The sequence below is a fragment of the Xyrauchen texanus genome, chromosome 12 (assembly GCF_025860055.1).
Source record: "Xyrauchen texanus isolate HMW12.3.18 chromosome 12, RBS_HiC_50CHRs, whole genome shotgun sequence".
In the NCBI taxonomy this organism is placed as follows: domain Eukaryota; kingdom Metazoa; phylum Chordata; class Actinopteri; order Cypriniformes; family Catostomidae; genus Xyrauchen; species Xyrauchen texanus.
Genome location: NC_068287.1, coordinates 47,531,022 through 47,557,493, shown reverse-complemented (window position 1 = coordinate 47,557,493; position 26,472 = coordinate 47,531,022). Strand labels below are relative to the sequence as shown.

The 26,472-nt window shown below is 40.3% G+C and overlaps 1 protein-coding gene across 1 annotated transcript in view; it reads right to left on the bottom strand.

The window, feature by feature from the left end:
- The window catches only part of LOC127652407 (uncharacterized), a 746,522-nt gene that overhangs the window by 646,794 nt on the left and 73,256 nt on the right, over window positions 1–26,472 (bottom strand). Inside the window, exons 11-13 of the mRNA XM_052138529.1 lie at window positions 20,287–20,394; window positions 12,593–12,700; window positions 4,742–4,849 (exon numbers count right to left, since the gene is read on the bottom strand). Of these exons, the coding sequence (XP_051994489.1) occupies window positions 4,742–4,849; window positions 12,593–12,700; window positions 20,287–20,394 (324 nt within the window). The remainder of the gene's footprint in view (window positions 1–4,741; window positions 4,850–12,592; window positions 12,701–20,286; window positions 20,395–26,472) is intronic.

Sequence of the window (26,472 nt, the reverse complement as noted above, 5' to 3'; positions counted from 1 at the left end):
GTTGCTGGTTCGAACCCCACGGCCACCACCATTGTGCCCTTGAGCAAGGCACTTAACTCCAGGTTGATCCAGGGGGATTGTCCCTGTAATAAGGTCTCTGTAAGTCGCTTTGGATAAAAGCGTCTGCCAAATGCATAAATGTAAAATGTAAATGTACTCTTCCGGATCTATCTCATATACTCAATAAACCCCAAAGCCCAGAAGAACTTGATGAAATAACAAAACATTTAAATGCAGTCTTCTCTAGCACCCTTGATGTTGTCGCCCCACTTCGATTAAAGAAAATTAAAGAAATAAGCCCTGCACCATGGTACAATGATCACACTCATGCTCTCAAGAGAGCAGCTCGGAAAATGGAGCTATGTGGAAAAATACAAAATTAGAAGTATTTCAGGGTGCATGGAAGGATAGTGTCTGTAGCTACAAACACGCACTCAAAGCTGCCAGGTCAGCATATTTTAGTAAACTCATAGAAAATAACCACAACAATCCTAGATGTTTATTCAGTACTGTGGCTAAATTGGTTTGGAATGAAGCCTCAACAGAACCAGATATCTCGCAGCACAAGAGTAATGATTTCATGAATTTCTTTACAGATAAAATTGAAATAATCAGGAATAAAATTGGAATTATGCAATCATCTGTCATAGCACCTCAGAAAACAGTGTCGAATAATTTCCCTCATGTGCAACTTCAATCTTTCTCTGTCATAGGTCATGAAGAGCTAACAAAACTTATCGAAACATCAAAAGCCACAACTTGTTTGTTAGATCCTATACCAACTATGCTCTTAAAAGAGGTATCTCCTGTAATATCAGAACCTCTTCTTAATATCATTAACTCCTCGCTATGCTTAGGACATGTCCCAAGAAACTTTAAAATGGCAATTATCAAACCGCTAATTAAGAAGCCACAACTTGATCCTGGAGAACTTGCTAATTATAGACCGATTTCAAATCTCCCGTTTATGTCAAAAATACTAGAAAAGGTAGTATCCTCCCAAATATGTTCATTTCTACAGAGAAATAGTATATGTGAAGAATTTCAGTCAGGATTTAGGCCTCATCACAGTACAGAGACTGCACTTATCAGAGTTACACATGACTCTTATCATCTCATCGCTGCTGCATTTCTCTTCTAGTGCTTTTAGATCTTAGTGCTGCATTCGACACGATAGATCACGACATTCTCTTGAATAGGCTGGAGAATTATGTTGGAATTTGTGGAGTGGCATTAGCATGGTTTAGGTCATATAGGTAGACCGCTACCACTTTGTCTATGTAAATGAGGAATTGTCAAACCAAACAAAAGTAAAATATGGAGTGCCACAGGGATCAGTTTTAGGGCCTCTGCTTTTCTCCATGTATATGCTTCCCCTGGGAGATATTATCAGGAATCGTGGAATAAGTTTCCACTGTTATGCTGACGATACACAACTTTATATTTCTTCAAAACCTGATGAGATTTCACAATTCTCAAAATTAGCAGAGTGTATCAATTAAATAAAAGATTGGATGGCCAGAAATGTCCTTCTACTCAATTCTGACAAAACAGAGGTTCTAATTATTGGACCAAAAAACTCAAAAAATAAGCCACTAAAATATAATTTGACTCTAGATGGATGTACTGTTACATCATCTTCAACAGCAAAGAACTTAGGTGTTATATTTGATACCAATCTGTCCTTTGAAAATCAAATTACAAATGTTTGTAGCACAGCATTCTTCCACCTAAGAAATATTGCTAAATTAAGGCATATGCTCTCTGTTGCTGATGCCGAAAAACTAATTCATGCGTTCATGACCTCAAGACTAGATTATTGTAATGCATTACTGGGAGGATGTCCAGCAAGATCAATAAATAAACTTCAATTGGTTCAAAATGCAGCAGCCAGAGTGCTGACGAGAACCAAGAAATATGATCATATTAGCCCCATTTTATCATCGTTACATTAGCTACCTGTTCAATTCCGTATTGATTTTAAAATTCTGTTAACTACGTACAAAGCTTTGAATGGTCTAGCTCCGCAGTACTTAAGTGATCTTCTACCACGCTATATTCCAACACGTTCATTAAGATCGCAAAATTCTGGCCTATTAATAGTTCCTAGAATATCAAAATCCACTAAAGGAGGAAGATCCTTTTCATATTTGGCTCCTAAACTATGGAATAGTCTCCCCAACACTGTTCGAGATGCAGACACACCCTCTCAGTTTAAGTCTAGACTAAAGACTCCTCTATTTAGCCAGGCATACACCTAATTTATCCTCCAACCCACAATTAGGCTGCTTTAGTTGGGTCTGCCGGAACCAGAAACCAGAAACATTGAGCATGATCTCTAACTCTGCAATAAATTAAATGGCATCTACGCTTACATCTTTTTATTTGTTTCCCTGTCTCAACCTCGGGACTCCTATCCTGAGGTCACCAGAACCGGCTGGATCCAGCACCATTCCTGCTTCATGTTGGACTCCACTGCTACATGTCGCTGAATGATGATGACTAAATGCAGCCGGTGTCAGCCAAACATCACTTCAGTCTATTATGACGGACTTCAGAGGATGAAATGATGCCAACTCCAACCTGCATCACCTCAGTCTATTGATGGACTACTGATCTTGAAATGGAATGCATAGACTAACTATTGCCAACAAAAGCCTTCATCAGCCAATTAACAAGGACAATTGCATGTATGTGAACTTCTGCAATTAATCAAGATGGACTTCAAAGACTTTGGTCAATAATCTTACAGTTCAAGATGACCCTTAACACTTAGTTTAATAATTTTAAACCATGATTTTACCTATACATAATTAATATTTACATTACATTCATAATGTTAGCCAGAGGGGAACTGGCCCCCACAGTAAGTCTGGTTTAGGGTTAGGGTGGGGTTAGTCAGAGGGAACTGGCCCCCACAGTGAGTCTGGTTTAGGGTTAGGGTGGGGTTAGTCAGAGGGAACTGGCCCCCACAGTGAGTCTGGTTTAGGGTTAGGGTGGGGTTAGTCAGAGGGGAACTGGCCCCCACAGTGAGTCTGGTTTAGGGTTAGGGTGGGGTTAGTCAGAGGGGAACTGGCCCACACAGTGAGTCTGGTTTAGGGTTAGGGTGGGGTTAGTCAGAAGGGAACTGGCCCCCACAGTGAGTCTGGTTTAGGGTTAGGGTGGGGTTAGTCAGAGGGGAACTGGCCCCCACAGTAAGTCTGGTTTAGGGTTAGGGTGGGGTTAGTCAGAGGGGAACTGGCCCCCACAGTGAGTCTGGTTTAGGGTTAGGGTGGGGTTAGTCAGAGAGGAACTGGCCCCCACAGTATGTCTGGTTTCTCCCAAGGTTATTTTTCTCCATTAATCAACATCTTATGGAGTTTTGTGTTCCTTGCCACAGTCGCCTACAGCTTGCTCACTGGGGTTATTAATACAATTATTATTTAATTATTTTTAAACACTATTAAAAATCGTATTTTATCTAAATTACACAATGATGATTCATCGACTTTATAGACATTACAGTTTTATCGTCTGTTAATGCTGATCTTCTGTAAAGCTGCTTTGAAACGATGTGTGTTGTGAAAGGCTATACAAATAAAATTGACTTGACTTGACTTAAAGACAATGAGTTACCGCCACCTACTGGCGATTTTAATATACTTTTATATAATATTTTTTATTATATAAAAGTATATTATTTATATATATTTATATTTATATAATACTTTTATTAATATAAAACGATTTTAACATTGCCTATTTATTGAACATTGTTTTATTTAAGGCATTATTTATTTTTTTAAAGGTATTACAAAGGTAAAAAATGAAATGGGAAAATTGATTAAAGGGAGCAAATATTGTTCCTTAATGGAAAAGGTGTGACTGCAGTCTAAGTGGAAGAGGGTACGGCACTCTAAAAAATTGGAGAACCACGGAACTAAGGAAAAGGGATATGCAGAATTGCACAAGTGCCAAATACAACCCCCCACCGCCCACCACCACCACCACCACCACCCACCACCTTAATCTAACACATTTTCTGAGGGAAACCCAGATTAAAACCATGTTAGTTCTTGCATGAACATGAAATTATGATCGCATCAAGCGTGAGGATGTGTGAACAAGCTTCTCTCGTGAACACACATAGGACAGCTAAACTTTTACTGAATAAGGACTTAAATAACCAAATATTGGTCTGTTTCTCACCCAAAACGATCTTATCACTTCAGAAGACATGGATTACACCACCTGGATTACCTTTATGATGTCTTTATGTCCTTTTGGAGCGTGAAAGTTTGGTCCCCATTGACTTGTATTGTATGGATATATTCACATCTCCATCAAAATATCTTTATTTGTGTTGAGCAGAAGAAAGAAAGTCATGTGAGTTTGAGATGGCATGAGGGGGAGTAAATCATGAGAGAATGATCATTTTTGGGGAGAACTATTCCTTTAACACAATCCTTCATGAATTTCAAGTGTTATTTGCTTTTGACTCGTGTTATGTTATAAAACTGACACATGTAATGACACCTGACCTCACTGGTGTACGGTCATGATGTGTGTGCATTACACAGTGATTGTAAACAAATGTACATATCACATGTATATATGCATGACAGTGACATATAATCAGTATTGATCCATTTGATAACATTTCTTTTAACTGTTGTGTTATTTTTTACACTGGATTCTTTCTAATCGCCCCTCAGACTGTGATGTACACGTTCATACTGTCAGTCAACATGAGAGTCCTCACCTCACATCAGCACAAGGAGCTCCTGAACTGAATTCAGGTGGAGGATCCATTGACCGGTCACTCTTCATGGACACACAGCTGGATTCAGGAGATTCTCCATGAATGACACTAAAACACAACAACAATTAAACACTGTTTTAAAACTACAAACTCTCACAAACACTCTTTTCCTCTCATCAGTTTCTCAGCTTTACTTTTTTCAATATTTCTCTCTCTTCTCCAAAAGAGGTCAAATCTTCTTTTTCAGTCACAGATCAGAGAGAAATTGACTACTGAGTAGTGTTGTCACAGTACCAAAATTTCAGTAGTCGGTACCAATACCAGTAAAATTTCACGGTACTTCGATACCATTTTCGGTACAAAAGCAAAACACAAAAACAGGTTACTAAACACTCTTTTATTAACAAAGTCTACAAAACATTAGCAGCAGAACTAAGAAATATGCCAGTGAGCAACACTTTAATTTAAATCTATAATTTTTTCATTGAAACAAAACTGAACAATGTATGCTTAAAGTATTTTTGAACACTTACATAAGATTGCTTCAACTTTTGCAACTTTTAATTTAAGTTTTTACCAAGTACTAAAAAACAAAACCTAAATAAACAAGCATAAAATAGAATGAATAAAAAACAATTTCCAAACTAATGTGCAAAGTGCTCTCTTATTAATAAAGCTGCATTTTGCCATTTTTCTTCATGATAAGAAAACGCATAGTGACATATATATATACAGTGGGTACGGAAAGTATTCAGACCCCTTAAATTTTTCACTCTTTGTTATATTGCAGCCATTTGCTAAAATCATTTAAGTTCATTTTTTTCCTCATTATTGTACACACAGCACCCCATATTGACAGAAAAACACAGAATTGTTGACATTTTTGCACATTTATTAAAAAAGAAAAACTGAAATATCACATGGTCCTAAGTATTCAGACCCTTTGCTGTGACACTCATATATTTAACTCCGGTGCTGTCCATTTCTTCTGATCATCCTTGAGATGGTTCTACACCTTCAATTGAGTCCAGCTGTGTTTGATTATACTGATTGGACTTGATTAGGAAAGCCACACACCTGTCTATATAAGACCTTACAGCTCACAGTGCATGTCAGAGCTAATGAGAATCATGAGGTCAAAGGAACTGCCTGAAGAGCTCAGAGACAGAATTGTGGCAAGGCACAGATCTGGCCAAGGTTACAAAAAAAATATCTGCTGCCCTTAAGGTTCATAAGAGCACAGTGGCCTCAATAATCCTTAAATGGAAGACGTTTGGGACGACCAGAACCCTTCCTAGAGCTGGCCGTCCGGCCAAACTGAGCTATCGGGGGAGAAGACCCTTGGTGAGAGAGGTAAAGAAGAACCCAAAGATCACTGTGGCTGAGCTCCAGAGATGCAGTCGGGAGATGGGAGAAAGTTGTAGTAAGTCAACCATCACTGCAGCCATCCACCAGTCGGGGCTTTATGGCAGAGTGGCCCGACGGAAGCCTCTCCTCAGTGCAAGACACATGAAAGCCCGCATGGAGTTTGCTAAAAACACCTGAAGGACTCCAAGATGGTGATAAATAAGATTCTCTGGTCTGATGAGACCAAGATAGAACTTTCTGGCCTTAATTCTAAGCGGTATGTGTGGAGAAAACCAGGCACTGCTCATCACCTGTCCAATACAGTCTCAACAGTGAAGCATGGTGGTGGCAGCATCATGCTGTGGGGGTGTTTTTCAGCTGCAGGGACAGGACGACTGGTTGCAATCGAGGGAAAGATGAATGCGGCCAAGTACAGGGATATCCTGGACGAAAACCTTCTCCAGAGTGCTCTGGACCTCAGACTGGGCCAAGGTTCACCTTCCAACAAGACAATGACCCCAAGCACACCGCTAAAATAACGAAGGAGTGGCTTCACAACAACTCCGTGACTGTTCTTGAATGGCCCAGCCAGAGCCCTGACTTAAAGCCAATTGAGCATCTCTGGAGAGACCTGAAAATGGCTGTCCACCAACGCTTACCATCCAACCTGACAGAACTGGAGTGGATCTGCAAGGAGGAATGGCAGAGGATACCCAAATCCAGATGTGAAAAACTTGTTGCATCTTTCCCAAAAAGACTCATGGCTGTATTAGATCAAAAGGGTGCTTCTACTAAATACTGAACAAAGGGTCTGAATACTTAGGACCATGTGATATTTCAGTTTTTCTTTTTTAATAAATGTGCAAAAATGTCAACAATTCTGTGTTTTTCTGTCAATATGGGGTGCTGTGTGTACAATAATGAGGAAAAAAAAATGAACTTAAATGATTTTAGCAAATGGCTGCAATATAACAAAGAGTGAAAAATTTAAGGGGGTCTGAATACTTTCCGTACCCACTGTAGATATGATTAAATAAGTCATGAGCAATCGCGTTCTAATCGAGCTGCATTAAGCGTGTGCGGTCGAGGGATGAGTGACCCCGAGGCAGAGTCTCTCTATCAGCTGGGTACAGTTTCAATCTCTCCCCCTTAGATCGGACATTCAGCACAACTCATAGAAGAGGCATCGACCACACAGAGAAATGCCCGTTTCTGAGTTTATAGTTATTAACACGAGCTGCTTCTGTATTATTTGAACTTTAATAAAGCTATAACGCATTCAATATAATGGCATTTAAGATGTAACGCCGGGATGTTTCCTTTAAAGAGCTCCGCCTCCGCTTATTCCACAAGGGTACATGCTTCTGAATTTACTTTTTTTTGTTTTATAATTCCCTAATACTTTGGGATCTACATAAAATAAAATGTGAAAATTTTAACTCTCTGCTTTATTTGCTTGAATAAATCCAGGTGTCTTTCATGTGCTTTATTAAGTTTGATGCGTTTCCTCCTTTAGTCAGAAAATTGCGAAAGCAGCGTTTACAAACAGGTTTTTACTGATCTATGATGTTTCCCTTTTCATCAGCCTCAAATTAACTGGCTTTTTCCCACTTTTCATTTCGACAAGATTCAGTTGAGGCTCCGCATCAGCTTTGCTTGCCGCAATCTTTTGCTTGTTGTGAGCGTTCAAAAGTTCCCGCCTCTGCGTGGGTACTGGGTAGACCCGGTACTCGGTACCTTCAGAAATTCTGGTATAGTAAATTATTTTTTGTTTGAGTACCGACTTGGTACCGGGTTACTGGTATTTTTGACAACACTACTGGTGAGAATATTTGTATTTAGGACAAGAGAAAGCAGCACACTGGAGATTACTGTGCACACAGTCCTAACATGAGACTTCTGAAATACACCAGCTGAACATTGATGATTCTCACACATCTTGTACATTTATGGAAGACAATAAAAGAGAGACTTATGGGCAGCTGCCCGACACCTGTGTGCGTATGTCTTTTGGTTCAGTTTATTATTAAACTATTATTTATACTGTCAAGCCGGTTCTCGCATACGCCTTTCCATTAATCCCTTTACACTGGTGCCGAAAACACGGGAAGGAGGAGGGATGCGCCGTAGTAGAGTCCTCACCACTACCATCCACCCCAACGGAGCAGCCGCGGCCATCTGCCGGAGCAGCCCAGCCGCCTGATAGCGAGGGGAGAAGGGCTCCAGGTGAACCGCCTGAGCGGGGAGACTCCTTCTGTTCCCCGAGAACGCAGCATGGTGTTCCATCCGCCAGGGGTCAGAGGACTGTCTCCGATCCACCTGGGGTAGCACGGCTGCCTTCCAATAGAGGGTGGAGATGTGGCTGAAGATCAAGCTACGGCGTATCAGAGAACCGGCGAGTAAGTGTGTTTTCTCTCTCTCTCTGTCATGTTGGAAATCATTATTTATATATATTTATGTTATGCTAATAGTGTCTTTTTCACTGTATTAAAGTTTGCATTCATAGTACAGGGCTGCAGACAAACTTATTTTACTAGGAGTATTGTAAATATTAACTGGAAATTTTGGGGTACAGGCAGAAAATGTAGAGGCACACCTTGAATTGACCTGCAACGTTAGGGTGGGGGGTTACAGTGAGTACCCTGTGTTTTGAATTATTATTGTCGCTTGCCTCCCCTGTTCCCTCCCAGATTCAGGAAGGTCGGGATGACCTGCCGGCAGATGCAGTTTCATCTTCTACATTCAACTGACTGTACAAGTTCTCCAGTTCTGTCTGTGACTGAATCAAACCGTCTCACTGTCATCTTACTGTAGATCTCACTTTACCCTAAAGCTGTTTTCACATGTTTCTACTGGATATAATCCAGTCTGAGTGTTTTATACTGTAGTGTTGTGCAGCATATCAGAAATATCTATCAGTGTATTTTATTAAACCATTGAAATCCTCTGACCTCTTGACCTTCCCTGTGTCTGTCTGTCCACTGAGATCCTTTGTGGAGTCCATGACATCATCTGAACAGTCATATTTAGCAGACCGCTACCACTTTGTCTATGTAAATGAGGAATTGTCAAACCAAACAAAAGTAAAATATGGAGTGCCACAGGGATCAGTTTTAGGGCCACTGCTTTTCTCCATGTATATGCTTCCCCTGGGAGATATTATCAGGAATCGTGGAATAAGTTTCCACTGCTATGCTGACGATACACAACTTTATATTTCTTCAAAACCTGATGAGATTTCACAATTCTCAAAATTAGCAGAGTGTATCAATGAAATAAAAGATTGGATGGCCAGAAATGTCCTTCTACTCAATTCTGACAAAACAGAGGTTCTAATTATTGGACCAAAACCTCAAAAAATAAGCCACTAAAATATAATTTGACTCTAGATGGATGTACTGTTACATCATCTTCAACAGCTAAGCACTTAGGTGTTATATTTGATACCAATCTGTCCTTCAATCAAATTACCAGTGTTTGTAGCACAGCATTCTTCCACCTAAGAAATATTGCTAAATTAAGGCATATGCTCTCTGTTGCTGATGCCGAAAAACTAATTCATGCTCATGACCTCAAGACTAGATTATTGTAATGCATTACTGGGAGGATGTCCAGCAAGATCAATAAATAAACTTCAATTGGTTCAAAATGCAGCAGCCAGAGTGCTGACGAGAACCAAGAAATATGATCATATTAGCCCCATTTTATCATCGTTACATTGGCTACCTGTTCAATTCCGTATTGATTTTAAAATTCTGTTAACTACGTACAAAGCTTTGAACGGTCTAGCTCCAGCAGTACTTAAGTGATCTTCTACCACGCTATATTCCAACACATTCATTAAGATCGCAAAATTCTGGCCTATTAATAGTTCCTAGAATATCAAAATCCACTAAAGGAGGAAGATCCTTTTCATATTTGGCTCCTAAACTATGGAATAGTCTCCCCAACACTGTTCGAGATGCAGACACACCCTCTCAGTTTAAGTCTAGACTAAAGACTCATCTATTTAGCCAGGCATACACCTAATTTATCCTCCAACCCACAATTAGGCTGCTTTAGTTGGGTCTGCCGGAACCAGAAACCAGAAACATTGAGCATGATCTCTAACTCTGCAATAAATTAAATGGCATCTACGCTTACATCTTTTTATTTGTTTCCCTGTCTCAACCTCGGACTCCTATCCTGAGGTCACCAGAACCGGCTGGATCCAGCACCATTCCTGCTTCATGTTGGACTCCACTGCTACATGTCGCTGAATGATGATGACTAAATGCTGCCGGTGTCAGCCAAACATCACTTCAGTCTATTATGACGGACTTCAGAGGATGAAATGATGCCAACTCCAACCTGCATCACCTCAGTCTATTGATGGACTACGATCTTGAAATGGAATGCATAGACTAACTATTGCCAACAAAAGCCTTCATCAGCCAATTAACAAGGACAATTGCATGTATGTGAACTTCTGCAATTAATCAAGATGGACTTCAAAGACTTTGGTCAATAATCTTACAGTTCAAGATGACCCTTAACACTTAGTTTAATAATTTTAAACCATGATTTTACCTATACATAATTAATATTTACATTACATTCATAATGTTAGCCAGAGGGGAACTGGCCCCCACAGTGAGTCTGGTTTAGGGTTAGGGTGGGGTTAGTCAGAGGGGAACTGGCCCCCACAGTGAGTCTGGTTTAGGGTTAGGGTGGGGTTAGTCAGAGGGGAACTGGCCCCCACAGTGAGTCTGGTTTAGGGTTAGGGTGGGGTTAGTCAGAGGGAACTGGCCCCCACAGTGAGTCTGGTTTAGGGTTAGGGTGGGGTTAGTCAGAGGGGAACTGGCCCACACAGTGAGTCTGGTTTAGGGTTAGGGTGGGGTTAGTCAGAAGGAACTGGCCCCCACAGTGAGTCTGGTTTAGGGTTAGGGTGGGGTTAGTCAGAGGGAACTGGCCCCCACAGTAAGTCTGGTTTAGGGTTAGGGTGGGGTTAGTCAGAGGGAACTGGCCCCCACAGTGAGTCTGGTTTAGGGTTAGGTGGGGTTAGTCAGAGAGGAACTGGCTCCCACAGTATGTCTGGTTTCTCCCAAGGTTATTTTTCTCCATTAATCAACATCTTATGGAGTTTTGTGTTCCTTGCCACAGTCGCCTACAGCTTGCTCACTGGGGTTATTAATACAATTATTATTTAATTATTTTTAAACACTATTAAAAATCGTATTTTATCTAAATTACACAATGATGATTCATCGACTTTATAGACATTACAGTTTTATCGTCTGTTAATGCTGATCTTCTGTAAAGCTGCTTTGAAACGATGTGTGTTGTGAAAGGCGCTATACAAATAAAATTGACTTGACTTGACTTAAAGACAATGAGTTACCGCCACCTACTGGCGATTTTAATATACTTTTATATAATATTTTTTATTATATAAAAGTATATTATTTATATATATTTATATTTATATAATACTTTTATTAATATAAAACGATTTTAACATTGCCTATTTATTGAACATTGTTTTATTTAAGGCATTATTTATTTTTTTAAAGGTATTACAAAGGTAAAAAATGAAATGGGAAAATTGATTAAAGGGAGCAAATATTGTTCCTTAATGGAAAAGGTGTGACTGCAGTCTAAGTGGAAGAGGGGTACGGCACTCTAAAAAATTGGAGAACCACGGAACTAAGGAAAAGGGATATGCAGAATTGCACAAGTGCCAAATACAACCCCCCCCCCCCCCACCACCACCACCACCACCACCCACCACCTTAACGAACACATTTTCTGAGGGAAACCCAGATTAAAACCATGTTAGTTCTTGCATGAACATGAAATTATGATCGCATCAAGCGTGAGGATGTGTGAACAAGCTTCTCTCGTGAACACACATAGGACAGCTAAACTTTTACTGAATAAGGACTTAAATAACCAAATATTGGTCTGTTTCTCACCCAAAACGATCTTATCACTTCAGAAGACATGGATTACACCACCTGGATTACCTTTATGATGTCTTTATGTCCTTTTGGAGCGTGAAAGTTTGGTCCCCATTGACTTGTATTGTATGGATATATTCACATCTCCATCAAAATATCTTTATTTGTGTTGAGCAGAAGAAAGAAAGTCATGTGAGTTTGAGATGGCATGAGGGGAGTAAATCATGAGAGAATGATCATTTTGGGGAGAACTATTCCTTTAACACAATCCTTCATGAATTTCAAGTGTTATTTGCTTTTGACTCGTGTTATGTTATAAAACTGACACATGTAATGACACCTGACCTCACTGGTGTACGCCATGATGTGTGTGCATTACACAGTGATTGTAAACAAATGTACATATCACATGTATATATGCATGACAGTGACATATAATCAGTATTGATCCATTTGATAACATTTCTTTTAACTGTTGTGTTATTTTTTACACTGGATTCTTTCTAATCGCCCCTCAGACTGTGATGTACACGCTCATACTGTCAGTCAACATGAGAGTCCTCACCTCACATCAGCACAAGGAGCTCCTGAACTGAATTCAGGTGGAGGATCCATTGACCGGTCACTCTTCATGGACACACAGCTGGATTCAGGAGATTCTCCATGAATGACACTAAAACACAACAACAATTAAACACTGTTTTAAAACTACAAACTCTCACAAACACTCTTTTCCTCTCATCAGTTTCTCAGCTTTACTTTTTTCAATATTTCTCTCTCTTCTCCAAAAGAGGTCAAATCTTCTTTTTCAGTCACAGATCAGAGAGAAATTGACTACTGAGTAGTGTTGTCACAGTACCAAAATTTCAGTAGTCGGTACCAATACCAGTAAAATTTCACGGTACTTCGATACCATTTTCGGTACAAAAGCAAAACACAAAAACAGGTTACTAAACACTCTTTTATTAACAAAGTCTACAAAACATTAGCAGCAGAACTAAGAAATATGCCAGTGAGCAACACTTTAATTTAAATCTATAATTTTTTCATTGAAACAAAACTGAACAATGTATGCTTAAAGTATTTTTGAACACTTACATAAGATTGCTTCAACTTTTGCAACTTTTAATTTAAGTTTTTACCAAGTACTAAAAAACAAAACCTAAATAAACAAGCATAAAATAGAATGAATAAAAAACAATTTCCAAACTAATGTGCAAAGTGCTCTCTTATTAATAAAGCTGCATTTTGCCATTTTTCTTCATGATAAGAAAACGCATAGTGACATATATATATACAGTGGGTACGGAAAGTATTCAGACCCCTTAAATTTTTCACTCTTTGTTATATTGCAGCCATTTGCTAAAATCATTTAAGTTCATTTTTTTCCTCATTATTGTACACACAGCACCCCATATTGACAGAAAAACACAGAATTGTTGACATTTTTGCACATTTATTAAAAAGAAAAACTGAAATATCACATGGTCCTAAGTATTCAGACCCTTTGCTGTGACACTCATATATTTAACTCGGTGCTGTCCATTTCTTCTGATCATCCTTGAGATGGTTCTACACCTTCAATTGAGTCCAGCTGTGTTTGATTATACTGATTGGACTTGATTAGGAAAGCCACACACCTGTCTATATAAGACCTTACAGCTCACAGTGCATGTCAGAGCTAATGAGAATCATGAGGTCAAAGGAACTGCCTGAAGAGCTCAGAGACAGAATTGTGGCAAGGCACAGATCTGGCCAAGGTTACAAAAAATATCTGCTGCCCTTAAGGTTCATAAGAGCACAGTGGCCTCAATAATCCTTAAATGGAAGACGCTTGGGACCGACCAGAACCCTTCCTAGAGCTGGCCAGTCCGCCAAACTGAGCTATCGGGGAGAAGACCCTTGGTGAGAGAGGTAAAGAAGAACCCAAAGATCACTGTGGCTGAGCTCCAGAGATGCAGTCGGGAGATGGGAGAAAGTTGTAGTAAGTCAACCATCACTGCAGCCATCCACCAGTCGGGGCTTTATGGCAGAGTGGCCCGACGGAAGCCTCTCCTCAGTGCAAGACACATGAAAGCCCGCATGGAGTTTGCTAAAAACACCTGAAGGACTCCAAGATGGTGATAAATAAGATTCTCTGGTCTGATGAGACCAAGATAGAACTTTCTGGCCTTAATTCTAAGCGGTATGTGTGGAGAAAACCAGGCACTGCTCATCACCTGTCCAATACAGTCTCAACAGTGAAGCATGGTGGTGGCAGCATCATGCTGTGGGGGTGTTTTTCAGCTGCAGGGACAGGACTGACTGGTTGCAATCGAGGGAAAGATGAATGCGCCAAGTACAGGGATATCCTGGACTAAAACCTTCTCCAGAGTGCTCTGGACCTCAGACTGGGCCAAGGTTCACCTTCCAACAAGACAATGACCCCAAGCACACCGCTAAAATAATCGAAGGAGTGGCTTCACAACAACTCCGTGACTGTTCTTGAATGGCCCAGCCAGAGCCCTGACTTAAAGCCAATTGAGCATCTCTGGAGAGACCTGAAAATGGCTGTCCACTCAACGCTTACCATCCAACCTGACAGAACTGGAGTGGATCTGCAAGGAGGAATGGCAGAGGATACCCAAATCCAGATGTGAAAAACTTGTTGCATCTTTCCCAAAAAGACTCATGGCTGTATTAGATCAAAAGGGTGCTTCTACTAAATACTGAACAAAGGGTCTGAATACTTAGGACCATGTGATATTTCAGTTTTTCTTTTTTAATAAATGTGCAAAAATGTCAACAATTCTGTGTTTTTCTGTCAATATGGGGTGCTGTGTGTACAATAATGAGGAAAAAAAATGAACTTAAATGATTTTAGCAAATGGCTGCAATATAACAAAGAGTGAAAAATTTAAGGGGTCTGAATACTTTCCGCACTCCACTGTAGATATGATTAAATAAGTCATGAGCAATCGCGTTCTAATCGAGCTGCATTAAGCGTGTGCGGTCGAGGGATGAGTGACCCCGAGGCAGAGTCTCTCTATCAGCTGTGTACAGTTTCAATCTCTCCCCCTTAGATCGGGACATTCGCACAACTCATAGAAGAGGCATCGACCACACAGAGAAATGCCCGTTTCTGAGTTTATAGTTATTAACACGAGCTGCTTCTGTATTATTTGAACTTTAATAAAGCTATAACGCATTCAATATAATGGCATTTAAGATGTAACGTGGATGTTTCCTTTAAAGAGCTCCGCCTCGCTTATTCCACAAGGGTACATGCTTCTGAATTTACTTTTTTTTGTTTTATAATTCCCTAATACTTTGGGATCTACATAAAATAAAATGTGAAAATTTTAACTCTCTGCTTTATTTGCTTGAATAAATCCAGGTGTCTTTCATGTGCTTTATTAAGTTTGATGCGCTTCCTCCTTTAGTCAGAAAATTGCTAAAGCAGCGTTTACAAACAGGTTTTTACTGATCTATGATGTTTCCTTTTCATCAGCCTCAAATTAACTGGCTTTTTCCCACTTTTCATTTCGACAAGATTCAGTTGAGGCTCGCGATCAGCTTTGCTTGCCGCAATCTTTTGCTTGTTGTGAGCGTTCAAAAGTTCCCGCCTCTGCGTGGGTACTGGGTAGACCCGTACTCGGTACCTTCAGAAATTCTGGTATAGTAAATTATTTTTTGTTTGAGTACCGACTTGGTACCGGGTTACTGGTATTTTTGACAACACTACTGGTGAGAATATTTGTATTTAGGACAAGAGAAAGCAGCACACTGGAGATTACTGTGCACACAGTCCTAACATGAGACTTCTGAAATACACCAGCTGAACATTGATGATTCTCACACATCTTGTACATTTATGGAAGACAATAAAAGAGAGACTTAAGGGCAGCTGCCCGACACCTGTGTGCGTGCGTCTTTTTGGTTCAGTTTATTATTAAACTATTATTTATACTGTCAAGCCGGTTCTCGCATACGCCTTTCCATTAATCCCTTTACACTGGTGCCGAAAACACGGGAAGGAGGAGGGATGCGCCGTAGTAGAGTCCTCACCACTACCATCCACCCCAACGGAGCAGCCGCTGCCATCTGCCGGAGCAGCCCAGCCGCCTGATAGCTGAGGGGAGAAGGGCTCCAGGTGAACCGCCTGGAGCGGGGGAGACTCCTTCTGTTCCCCGAGAACGCAGCATGGTGTTCCATCCGCCAGGGGTCAGAGGACTGTCTCCGATCCACCTGGGGTAGCACGGCTGCCTTCCAATAGAGGGTGGAGATGTGGCTGAAGATCAAGCTACGGCGTATCAGAGAACCGCGAGTAAGTGTGTTTTCTCTCTCTCTCTGTCATGTTGGAAATCATTATTTATATATATTTATGTTATGCTAATAGTGTCTTTTTCACTGTATTAAAGTTTGCATTCATAGTACAGGGCTGCAGACAAACTTATTTTACTAGGAGTATTGTAAATATTAACTGGAAATTTTGGGGGTACAGGCAGAAAATGTAGGGACGCACACCTTGAATTGACCTGCAACGTTAGGGTGGGGGGTTACAGTGAGTACCCTGTGTTTTGAATTATTATTGTCGTTTGCCTCCCCCTGTTCCCTCCCAGATTCAGGAAGGTCGGGATGACCTGCCGGCAGATGCAGTTTCATCTTCTACATTCAACTGACTGTACAAGTTCTCCAGTTCTGTCTGTGACTGAATCAAACCGTCTCACTGTCATCTTACTGTAGATCTCACTTTACCCTAAAGCTGTTTTCACATGTTTCTACTTGAGATAATCCAGTCTGAGTGTTTTATACTGTAGTGTTGTGCAGCATATCAGAAATATCTATCAGTGTATTTTATTAAACCATTGAAATCCTCTGACCTCTTGACCTTCCCTGTGTCTGTCTGTCCACTGAGATCCTTTGTGGAGTCCATGACATCATCTGAACAGTCATATTTAGCAGACCGCTACCACTTTGTCTATGTAAATGAGGAATTGTCAAACCAAACAAAAGTAAAATATGGAGTGCCACAGGGATCAGTTTTAGGGCCACTGCTTTTCTCCATGTATATGCTTCCCTGGGAGATATTATCAGGAATCGTGGAATAAGTTTCCACTGCTATGCTGATCGATACACAACTTTATATTTCTTCAAAACCTGATGAGATTTCACAATTCTCAAAATTAGCAGAGTGTATCAATGAAATAAAAGATTGGATGGCCAGAAATGTCCTTCTACTCAATTCTGACAAAACAGAGGTTCTAATTATTGGACCAAAAACCTCAAAAAATAAGCCACTAAAATATAATTTGACTCTAGATGGATGTACTGTTACATCATCTTCAACAGCGAAGCACTTAGGTGTTATATTTGATACCAATCTGTCCTTCAATCAAATTACCAGTGTTTGTAGCACAGCATTCTTCCACCTAAGAAATATTGCTAAATTAAGGCATATGCTCTCTGTTGCTGATGCCGAAAAACTAATTCATGCGTTCATGACCTCAAGACTAGATTATTGTAATGCATTACTGGGAGGATGTCCAGCAAGATCAATAAATAAACTTCAATTGGTTCAAAATGCAGCAGCCAGAGTGCTGACGAGAACCAAGAAATATGATCATATTAGCCCCATTTTATCATCGTTACATTGGCTACCTGTTCAATTCCGTATTGATTTTAAAATTCTGTTAACTACGTACAAAGCTTTGAACGGTCTAGCTCCGCAGTACTTAAGTGATCTTCTACCACGCTATATTCCAACACATTCATTAAGATCGCAAAATTCTGGCCTATTAATAGTTCCTAGAATATCAAAATCCACTAAAGGAGGAAGATCCTTTTCATATTTGGCTCCTAAACTATGGAATAGTCTCCCCAACACTGTTCGAGATGCAGACACACCCTCTCAGTTTAAGTCTAGACTAAAGACTCATCTATTTAGCCAGGCATACACCTAATTTATCCTCCAACCCACAATTAGGCTGCTTTAGTTGGGTCTGCCGAACCAGAAACCAGAAACATTGAGCATGATCTCTAACTCTGCAATAAATTAAATGGCATCTACGCTTACATCTTTTTATTTGTTTCCCTGTCTCAACCTCGGGACTCCTATCCTGAGGTCACCAGAACCGGCTGGATCCAGCACCATTCCTGCTTCATGTTGGACTCCACTGCTACATGTCGCTGAATGATGATGACTAAATGCTGCCGGTGTCAGCCAAACATCACTTCAGTCTATTATGACGGACTTCAGAGGATGAAATGATGCCAACTCCAACCTGCATCACCTCAGTCTATTGATGGACTACGATCTTGAAATGGAATGCATAGACTAACTATTGCCAACAAAAGCCTTCATCAGCCAATTAACAAGGACAATTGCATGTATGTGAACTTCTGCAATTAATCAAGATGGACTTCAAAGACTTTGGTCAATAATCTTACAGTTCAAGATGACCCTTAACACTTAGTTTAATAATTTTAAACCATGATTTTACCTATACATAATTAATATTTACATTACATTCATAATGTTAGCCAGAGGGGAACTGGCCCCCACAGTGAGTCTGGTTTAGGGTTAGGGTGGGGTTAGTCAGAGGGAACTGGCCCCCACAGTGAGTCTGGTTTAGGGTTAGGGTGGGGTTAGTCAGAGGGAACTGGCCCCCACAGTGAGTCTGGTTTAGGGTTAGGGTGGGGTTAGTCAGAGGGGAACTGGCCCCCACAGTGAGTCTGGTTTAGGGTTAGGGTGGGGTTAGTCAGAGGGGAACTGGCCCCCACAGTGAGTCTGGTTTAGGGTTAGGGTGGGGTTAGTCAGAGAGGAACTGGCCCCCACAGTATGTCTGGTTTCTCCCAAGGTTATTTTTCTCCATTAATCTACATCTTATGGAGTTTTGTGTTCCTTCAGTCGCCTACAGCTTGCTCACTGGGGTTATTAATACAATTATCATTTAATTATTTTTAAACACTATTAAAAAACGTATTTTATCTAAATTACACAATGATGATTCATCGACTTTATAGACATTACAGTTTTATTGTCTGTTAATGCTGATCTTCTGTAAAGCTGCTTTGAAACGATGTGTGTTGTGAAAGGCTTATACAAATAAAATTGACTTGACTTGACTTAAAGACAATGAGTTACCGCCACCTACTGGCGTATTTTAATATACTTTTATATAATATTTTTTATTATATAAAAGTATATTATTTATATATATTTATATTTATATAATACTTTTATTAATATAAAACGATTTTAACATTGCCTATTTATTGAACATTGTTTTATTTAAGGCATTATTTATTTTTTTAAAGGTATTACAAAGGTAAAAAATGAAATGGGAAAATTGATTAAAGGGAGCAAATATTGTTCCTTAATGGAAAAGGTGTGACTGCAGTCTAAGTGGAAGAGGGGTACGGCACTCTAAAAAATTGGAGAACCACGGAACTAAGGAAAAGGGATATGTAGAATTGCACAAGTGCCAAATACACCCCCCCCCCCCCCACCACCACCACCACCACCACCACCACCCACCACCTTAACGAACACATTTTCTGAGGGAAACCCAGATTAAAACCATGTTAGTTCTTGCATGAACATGAAATTATGATCGCATCAAGCGTGAGGATGTGTGAACAAGCTTCTCTCGTGAACACACATAGGACAGCTAAACTTTTACTGAATAAGGACTTAAATAACCAAATATTGGTCTGTTTCTCACCCAAAACGATCTTATCACTTCAGAAGACATGGATTAAACCACCTGGATTACCTTTATGATGTCTTTATGTCCTTTTGGAGCGTGAAAGTTTGGTCCCCATTGACTTGTATTGTATGGATATATTCACATCTCCATCAAAATATCTTTATTTGTGTTGAGCAGAAGAAAGAAAGTCATGTGAGTTTGAGATGGCATGAGGGGGAGTAAATCATGAGAGAATGATCATTTTTGGGGAGAACTATTCCTTTAACACAATCCTTCATGAATTTCAAGTGTTATTTGCTTTTGACTCGTGTTATGTTATAAAACTGACACATGTAATGACACCTGACCTCACTGGTGTACGCTCATGATGTGTGTGCATTACACAGTGATTGTAAACAAATGTACATATCACATGTATATATGCATGACAGTGACATATAATCAGTATTGATCCATTTGATAACATTTCTTTTAACTGTTGTGTTATTTTTTACACTGGATTCTTTCTAATCAGCCCTCAGACTGTGATGTACACGTTCATACTGTCAGTCAACATGAGAGTCCTCACCTCACATCAGCACAAGGAGCTCCTGAACTGAATTCAGGTGGAGGATCCATTGACCGGTCACTCTTCATGGACACACAGCTGGATTCAGGAGATTCTCCATGAATGACACTAAAACACAACAACAATTAAACACTGTTTTAAAACTACAAACTCTCACAAACACTCTTTTCCTCTCATCAGTTTCTCAGCTTTACTTTTTTCAATATTTCTCTCTCTTCTCCAAAAGAGGTCAAATCTTCTTTTTCAGTCACAGATCAGAGAGAAATTGACTACTGAGTAGTGTTGTCACAGTACCAAAATTTCAGTAGTCGGTACCAATACCAGTAAAATTTCACGGTACTTCGATACCATTTTCGGTACAAAAGCAAAACACAAAAAACAGGTTACTAAACACTCTTTTATTAACAAAGTCTACAAAACATTAGCAGCAGAACTAAGAAATATGCCAGTGAGCAACACTTTAATTTAAATCTATAATTTTTTCATTGAAACAAAACTGAACAATGTATGCTTAAAGTATTTTTGAACACTTACATAAGATTGCTTCAACTTTTGCAACTTTTAATTTAAGTTTTTACCAAGTACTAAAAAACAAAACCTAAATAAACAAGCATAAAATAGAATGAATAAAAAACAATTTCCAAACTAATGTGCAAAGTGCTCTCTTATTAATAAAGCTGCATTTTGCCATTTTTCTTCATGATAAGAAAACGCATAGTGACATATATATATACAGTGGGTACGGAAAGTATTCAGACCCCTTAAATTTTTCACTCTTTGTTATATTGCAGCCATTTACTAAAATCATTTAAGTTCATTTTTTCCTCATTATTGTACACACAGCACCCCATATTGACAGAAAAACACAGAATTGTTGACATTTTTGCACATTTATTAAAAAGAAAAACTGAAATATCACATGGTCCTAAGTATTCAGACCCTTTGCTGTGACACTCATATATTTAACTCGGTGCTGTCCATTTCTTCTGATCATCCTTGAGATGGTTCTACACCTTCAATTGAGTCCAGCTGTGTTTGATTATACTGATTGGACTTGATTAGGAAAGCCACACACCTGTCTATATAAGACCTTACAGCTCACAGTGCATGTCAGAGCTAATGAGAATCATGAGGTCAAAGGAACTGCCTGAAGAGCTCAGAGACAGAATTGTGGCAAGGCACAGATCTGGCCAAGGTTACAAAAAAATATCTGCTGCCCTTAAGGTTCATAAGAGCACAGTGGCCTCAATAATCCTTAAATGGAAGACGTTTGGGACTGACCAGAACCCTTCCTAGAGCTGGCCGTCCGGCCAAACTGAGCTATCGGGGAGAAGACCCTTGGTGAGAGAGGTAAAGAAGAACCCAAAGATCACTGTGGCTGAGCTCCAGAGATGCAGTCGGGAGATGGGAGAAAGTTGTAGTAAGTCAACCATCACTGCAGCCATCCACCAGTCGGGCTTTATGGCAGAGTGGCCCGACGGAAGCCTCTCCTCAGTGCAAGACACATGAAAGCCTGCATGGAGTTTGCTAAAAAACACCTGAAGGACTCCAAGATGGTGATAAATAAGATTCTCTGGTCTGATGAGACCAAGATAGAACTTTCTGGCCTTAATTCTAAGCGGTATGTGTGGAGAAAACCAGGCACTGCTCATCACCTGTCCAATACAGTCTCAACAGTGAAGCATGGTGGTGGCAGCATCATGCTGTGGGGGTGTTTTTCAGCTGCAGGGACAGGACGACTGGTTGCAATCGAGGGAAAGATGAATGCGGCCAAGTACAGGGATATCCTGGACGAAAACCTTCTCCAGAGTGCTCTGGACCTCAGACTGGGCCGAAGGTTCACCTTCCAACAAGACAATGACCCCAAGCACACCGCTAAAATAACGAAGGAGTGGCTTCACAACAACTCCGTGACTGTTCTTGAATGGCCCAGCCAGAGCCCTGACTTAAAGCCAATTGAGCATCTCTGGAGAGACCTGAAAATGGCTGTCCACCAACGTTTACCATCCAACCTGACAGAACTGGAGTGGATCTGCAAGGAGGAATGGCAGAGGATACCCAAATCCAGATGTGAAAAACTTGTTGCATCTTTCCCAAAAAGACTCATGGCTGTATTAGATCAAAAGGGTGCTTCTACTAAATACTGAACAAAGGGTCTGAATACTTAGGACCATGTGATATTTCAGTTTTTCTTTTTTAATAAATGTGCAAAAATGTCAACAATTCTGTGTTTTTCTGTCAATATGGGGTGCTGTGTGTACAATAATGAGGAAAAAAAAATGAACTTAAATGATTTTAGCAAATGGCTGCAATATAACAAAGAGTGAAAAATTTAAGGGGGTCTGAATACTTTCCGTACCCACTGTAGATATGATTAAATAAGTCATGAGCAATCGCGTTCTAATCGAGCTGCATTAAGCGTGTGCGGTCGAGGGATGAGTGACCCCGAGGCAGAGTCTCTCTATCAGCTGGGTACAGTTTCAATCTCTCCCCCTTAGATCGGGACATTCGCACAACTCATAGAAGAGGCATCGACCACACAGAGAAATGCCCGTTTCTGAGTTTATAGTTATTAACACGAGCTGCTTCTGTATTATTTGAACTTTAATAAAGCTATAACGCATTCAATATAATGGCATTTAAGATGTAACGCCGGGATGTTTCCTTTAAAGAGCTCCGCCTCCGCTTATTCCACAAGGGTACATGCTTCTGAATTTACTTTTTTTTGTTTTATAATTCCCTAATACTTTGGGATCTACATAAAATAAAATGTGAAAATTTTAACTCTCTGCTTTATTTGCTTGAATAAATCCAGGTGTCTTTCATGTGCTTTATTAAGTTTGATGCGTTTCCTCCTTTAGTCAGAAAATTGCGTAAAGCAGCGCTTACAAACAGGTTTTTACTGATCTATGATGTTTCCTTTTCATCAGCCTCAAATTAACTGGCTTTTTCCCACTTTTCATTTCGACAAGATTCAGTTGAGGCTCCGCATCAGCTTTGCTTGCCGCAATCTTTTGCTTGTTGTGAGCGTTCAAAAGTTCCCGCCTCTGCGTGGGTACTGGGTAGACCCGGTACTCGGTACCTTCAGAAATTCTGGTATAGTAAATTATTTTTTGTTTGAGTACCGACTTGGTACCGGGTTACTGGTATTTTTGACAACACTACTGGTGAGAATATTTGTATTTAGGACAAGAGAAAGCAGCACACTGGAGATTACTGTGCACACAGTCCTAACATGAGACTTCTGAAATACACCAGCTGAACATTGATGATTCTCACACATCTTGTACATTTATGGAAGACAATAAAAGAGAGACTTAAGGGCAGCTGCCCGACACCTGTGTGTGTGTGTCTTTTTGGTTCAGTTTATTATTAAACTATTATTTATACTGTCAAGCCGGTTCTCGCATACGCCTTTCCATTAATCCCTTTACACTGGTGCCGAAAACACGGGAAGGAGGAGGGATGCGCCGTAGTAGAGTCCTCACCACTACCATCCACCCCAACGGAGCAGCCGCGGCCATCTGCCGGAGCAGCCCAGCCGCCTGATAGCGAGGGGAGAAGGGCTCCAGGTGAACCGCCTGGAGCGGGGGAGACTCCTTCTGTTCCCCGAGAACGCAGCATGGTGTTCCATCCGCCAGGGGTCAGAGGACTGTCTCCGATCCACCTGGGGTAGCACGGCTGCCTTCCAATAGAGGGTGGAGATGTGGCTGAAGATCAAGCTACGGCGTATCAGAGAACCGGCGAGTAAGTGTGTTTTCTCTCTCTCTCTGTCATGTTGGAAATCATTATTTATATATATTTATGTTATGCTAATAGTGTCTTTTTCACTGTATTAAAGTTTGCATTCATAGTACAGGGCTGCAGACAAACTTATTTTACTAGGAGTATTGTAAATATTAACTGGAAATTTTGGGGGTACAGGCAGAAAATGTAGGGGCGCACACCTTGAATTGACCTGCAACGTTAGGGTGGGGGGTTACAGTGAGTACCCTGTGTTTTGAATTATTATTGTCGTTTGCCTCCCCTGTTCCCTCCCAGATTCAGGAAGGTCGGGATGACCTGCCGGCAGATGCAGTTTCATCTTCTACATTCAACTGACTGTACAAGTTTTCCAGTTCTGTCTGTGACTGAATCAAACCGTCTCACTGTCATCTTACTGTAGATCTCACTTTACCCTAAAGCTGTTTTCACATGTTTCTACTGGATATAATCCAGTCTGAGTGTTTTATACTGTAGTGTTGTGCAGCATATCAGAAATATCTATCAGTGTATTTTATTAAACCATTGAAATCCTCTGACCTCTTGACCTTCCCTGTGTCTGTCTGTCCACTGAGATCCTTTGTGGAGTGAGATCCCATGACATCATCTGAACAGTCATATTTAGCAGACCGCTACCACTTTGTCTATGTAAATGAGGAATTGTCAAACCAAACAAAAGTAAAATATGGAGTGCCACAGGGATCAGTTTTAGGGCCACTGCTTTTCTCCATGTATATGCTTCCCCTGGGAGATATTATCAGGAATCGTGGAATAAGTTTCCACTGCTATGCTGACGATACACAACTTTATATTTCTTCAAAACCTGATGAGATTTCACAATTCTCAAAATTAGCAGAGTGTATCAATGAAATAAAAGATTGGATGGCCAGAAATGTCCTTCTACTCAATTCTGACAAAACAGAGGTTCTAATTATTGGACCAAAAACCTCAAAAAATAAGCCACTAAAATATAATTTGACTCTAGATGGATGTACTGTTACATCATCTTCAACAGCGAAGCACTTAGGTGTTATATTTGATACCAATCTATCCTTCAATCAAATTACCAGTGTTTGTAGCACAGCATTCTTCCACCTAAGAAATATTGCTAAATTAAGGCATATGCTCTCTGTTGCTGATGCCGAAAAACTAATTCATGCGTTCATGACCTCAAGACTAGATTATTGTAATGCATTACTGGGAGGATGTCCAGCAAGATCAATAAATAAACTTCAATTGGTTCAAAATGCAGCAGCCAGAGTGCTGACGAGAACCAAGAAATATGATCATATTAGCCCCATTTTATCATCGTTACATTAGCTACCTGTTCAATTCCGTATTGATTTTAAAATTCTGTTAACTACGTACAAAGCTTTGAACGGTCTAGCTCCACGAGTACTTAAGTGATCTTCTACCACGCTATATTCCAACACATTCATTAAGATCGCAAAATTCTGGCCTATTAATAGTTCCTAGAATATCAAAATCCACTAAAGGAGGAAGATCCTTTTCATATTTGGCTCCTAAACTATGGAATAGTCTCCCAAACACTGTTCGAGATGCAGACACACCCTCTCAGTTTAAGTCTAGACTAAAGACTCATCTATTTAGCCAGGCATACACCTAATTTATCCTCCAACCCACAATTAGGCTGCTTTAGTTGGGTCTGCCGAACCAGAAACCAGAAACATTGAGCATGATCTCTAACTCTGCAATAAATTAAATGGCATCTACGCTTACATCTTTTTATTTGTTTCCCTGTCTCAACCTCGGGACTCCTATCCTGAGGTCACCAGAACCGGCTGGATCCAGCACCATTCCTGCTTCATGTTGGACTCCACTGCTACATGTCGCTGAATGATGATGACTAAATGCTGCCGGTGTCAGCCAAACATCACTTCAGTCTATTATGACCGGACTTCAGAGGATGAAATGATGCCAACTCCAACCTGCATCACCTCAGTCTATTGATGGACTACGATCTTGAAATGGAATGCATAGACTAACTATTGCCAACAAAAGCCTTCATCAGCCAATTAACAAGGACAATTGCATGTATGTGAACTTCTGCAATTAATCAAGATGGACTTCAAAGACTTTGGTCAATAATCTTACAGTTCAAGATGACCCTTAACACTTAGTTTAATAATTTTAAACCATGATTTTACCTATACATAATTAATATTTACATTACATTCATAATGTTAGCCAGAGGGGAACTGGCCCCCACAGTGAGTCTGGTTTAGGGTTAGGGTGGGGTTAGTCAGAGGGAACTGGCCCCCACAGTAAGTCTGGTTTAGGGTTAGGGTGGGGTTAGTCAGAGGGAACTGGCCCCCACAGTGAGTCTGGTTTAGGGTTAGGGTGGGGTTAGTCAGAGGGAACTGGCCCCCACAGTGAGTCTGGTTTAGGGTTAGGGTGGGGTTA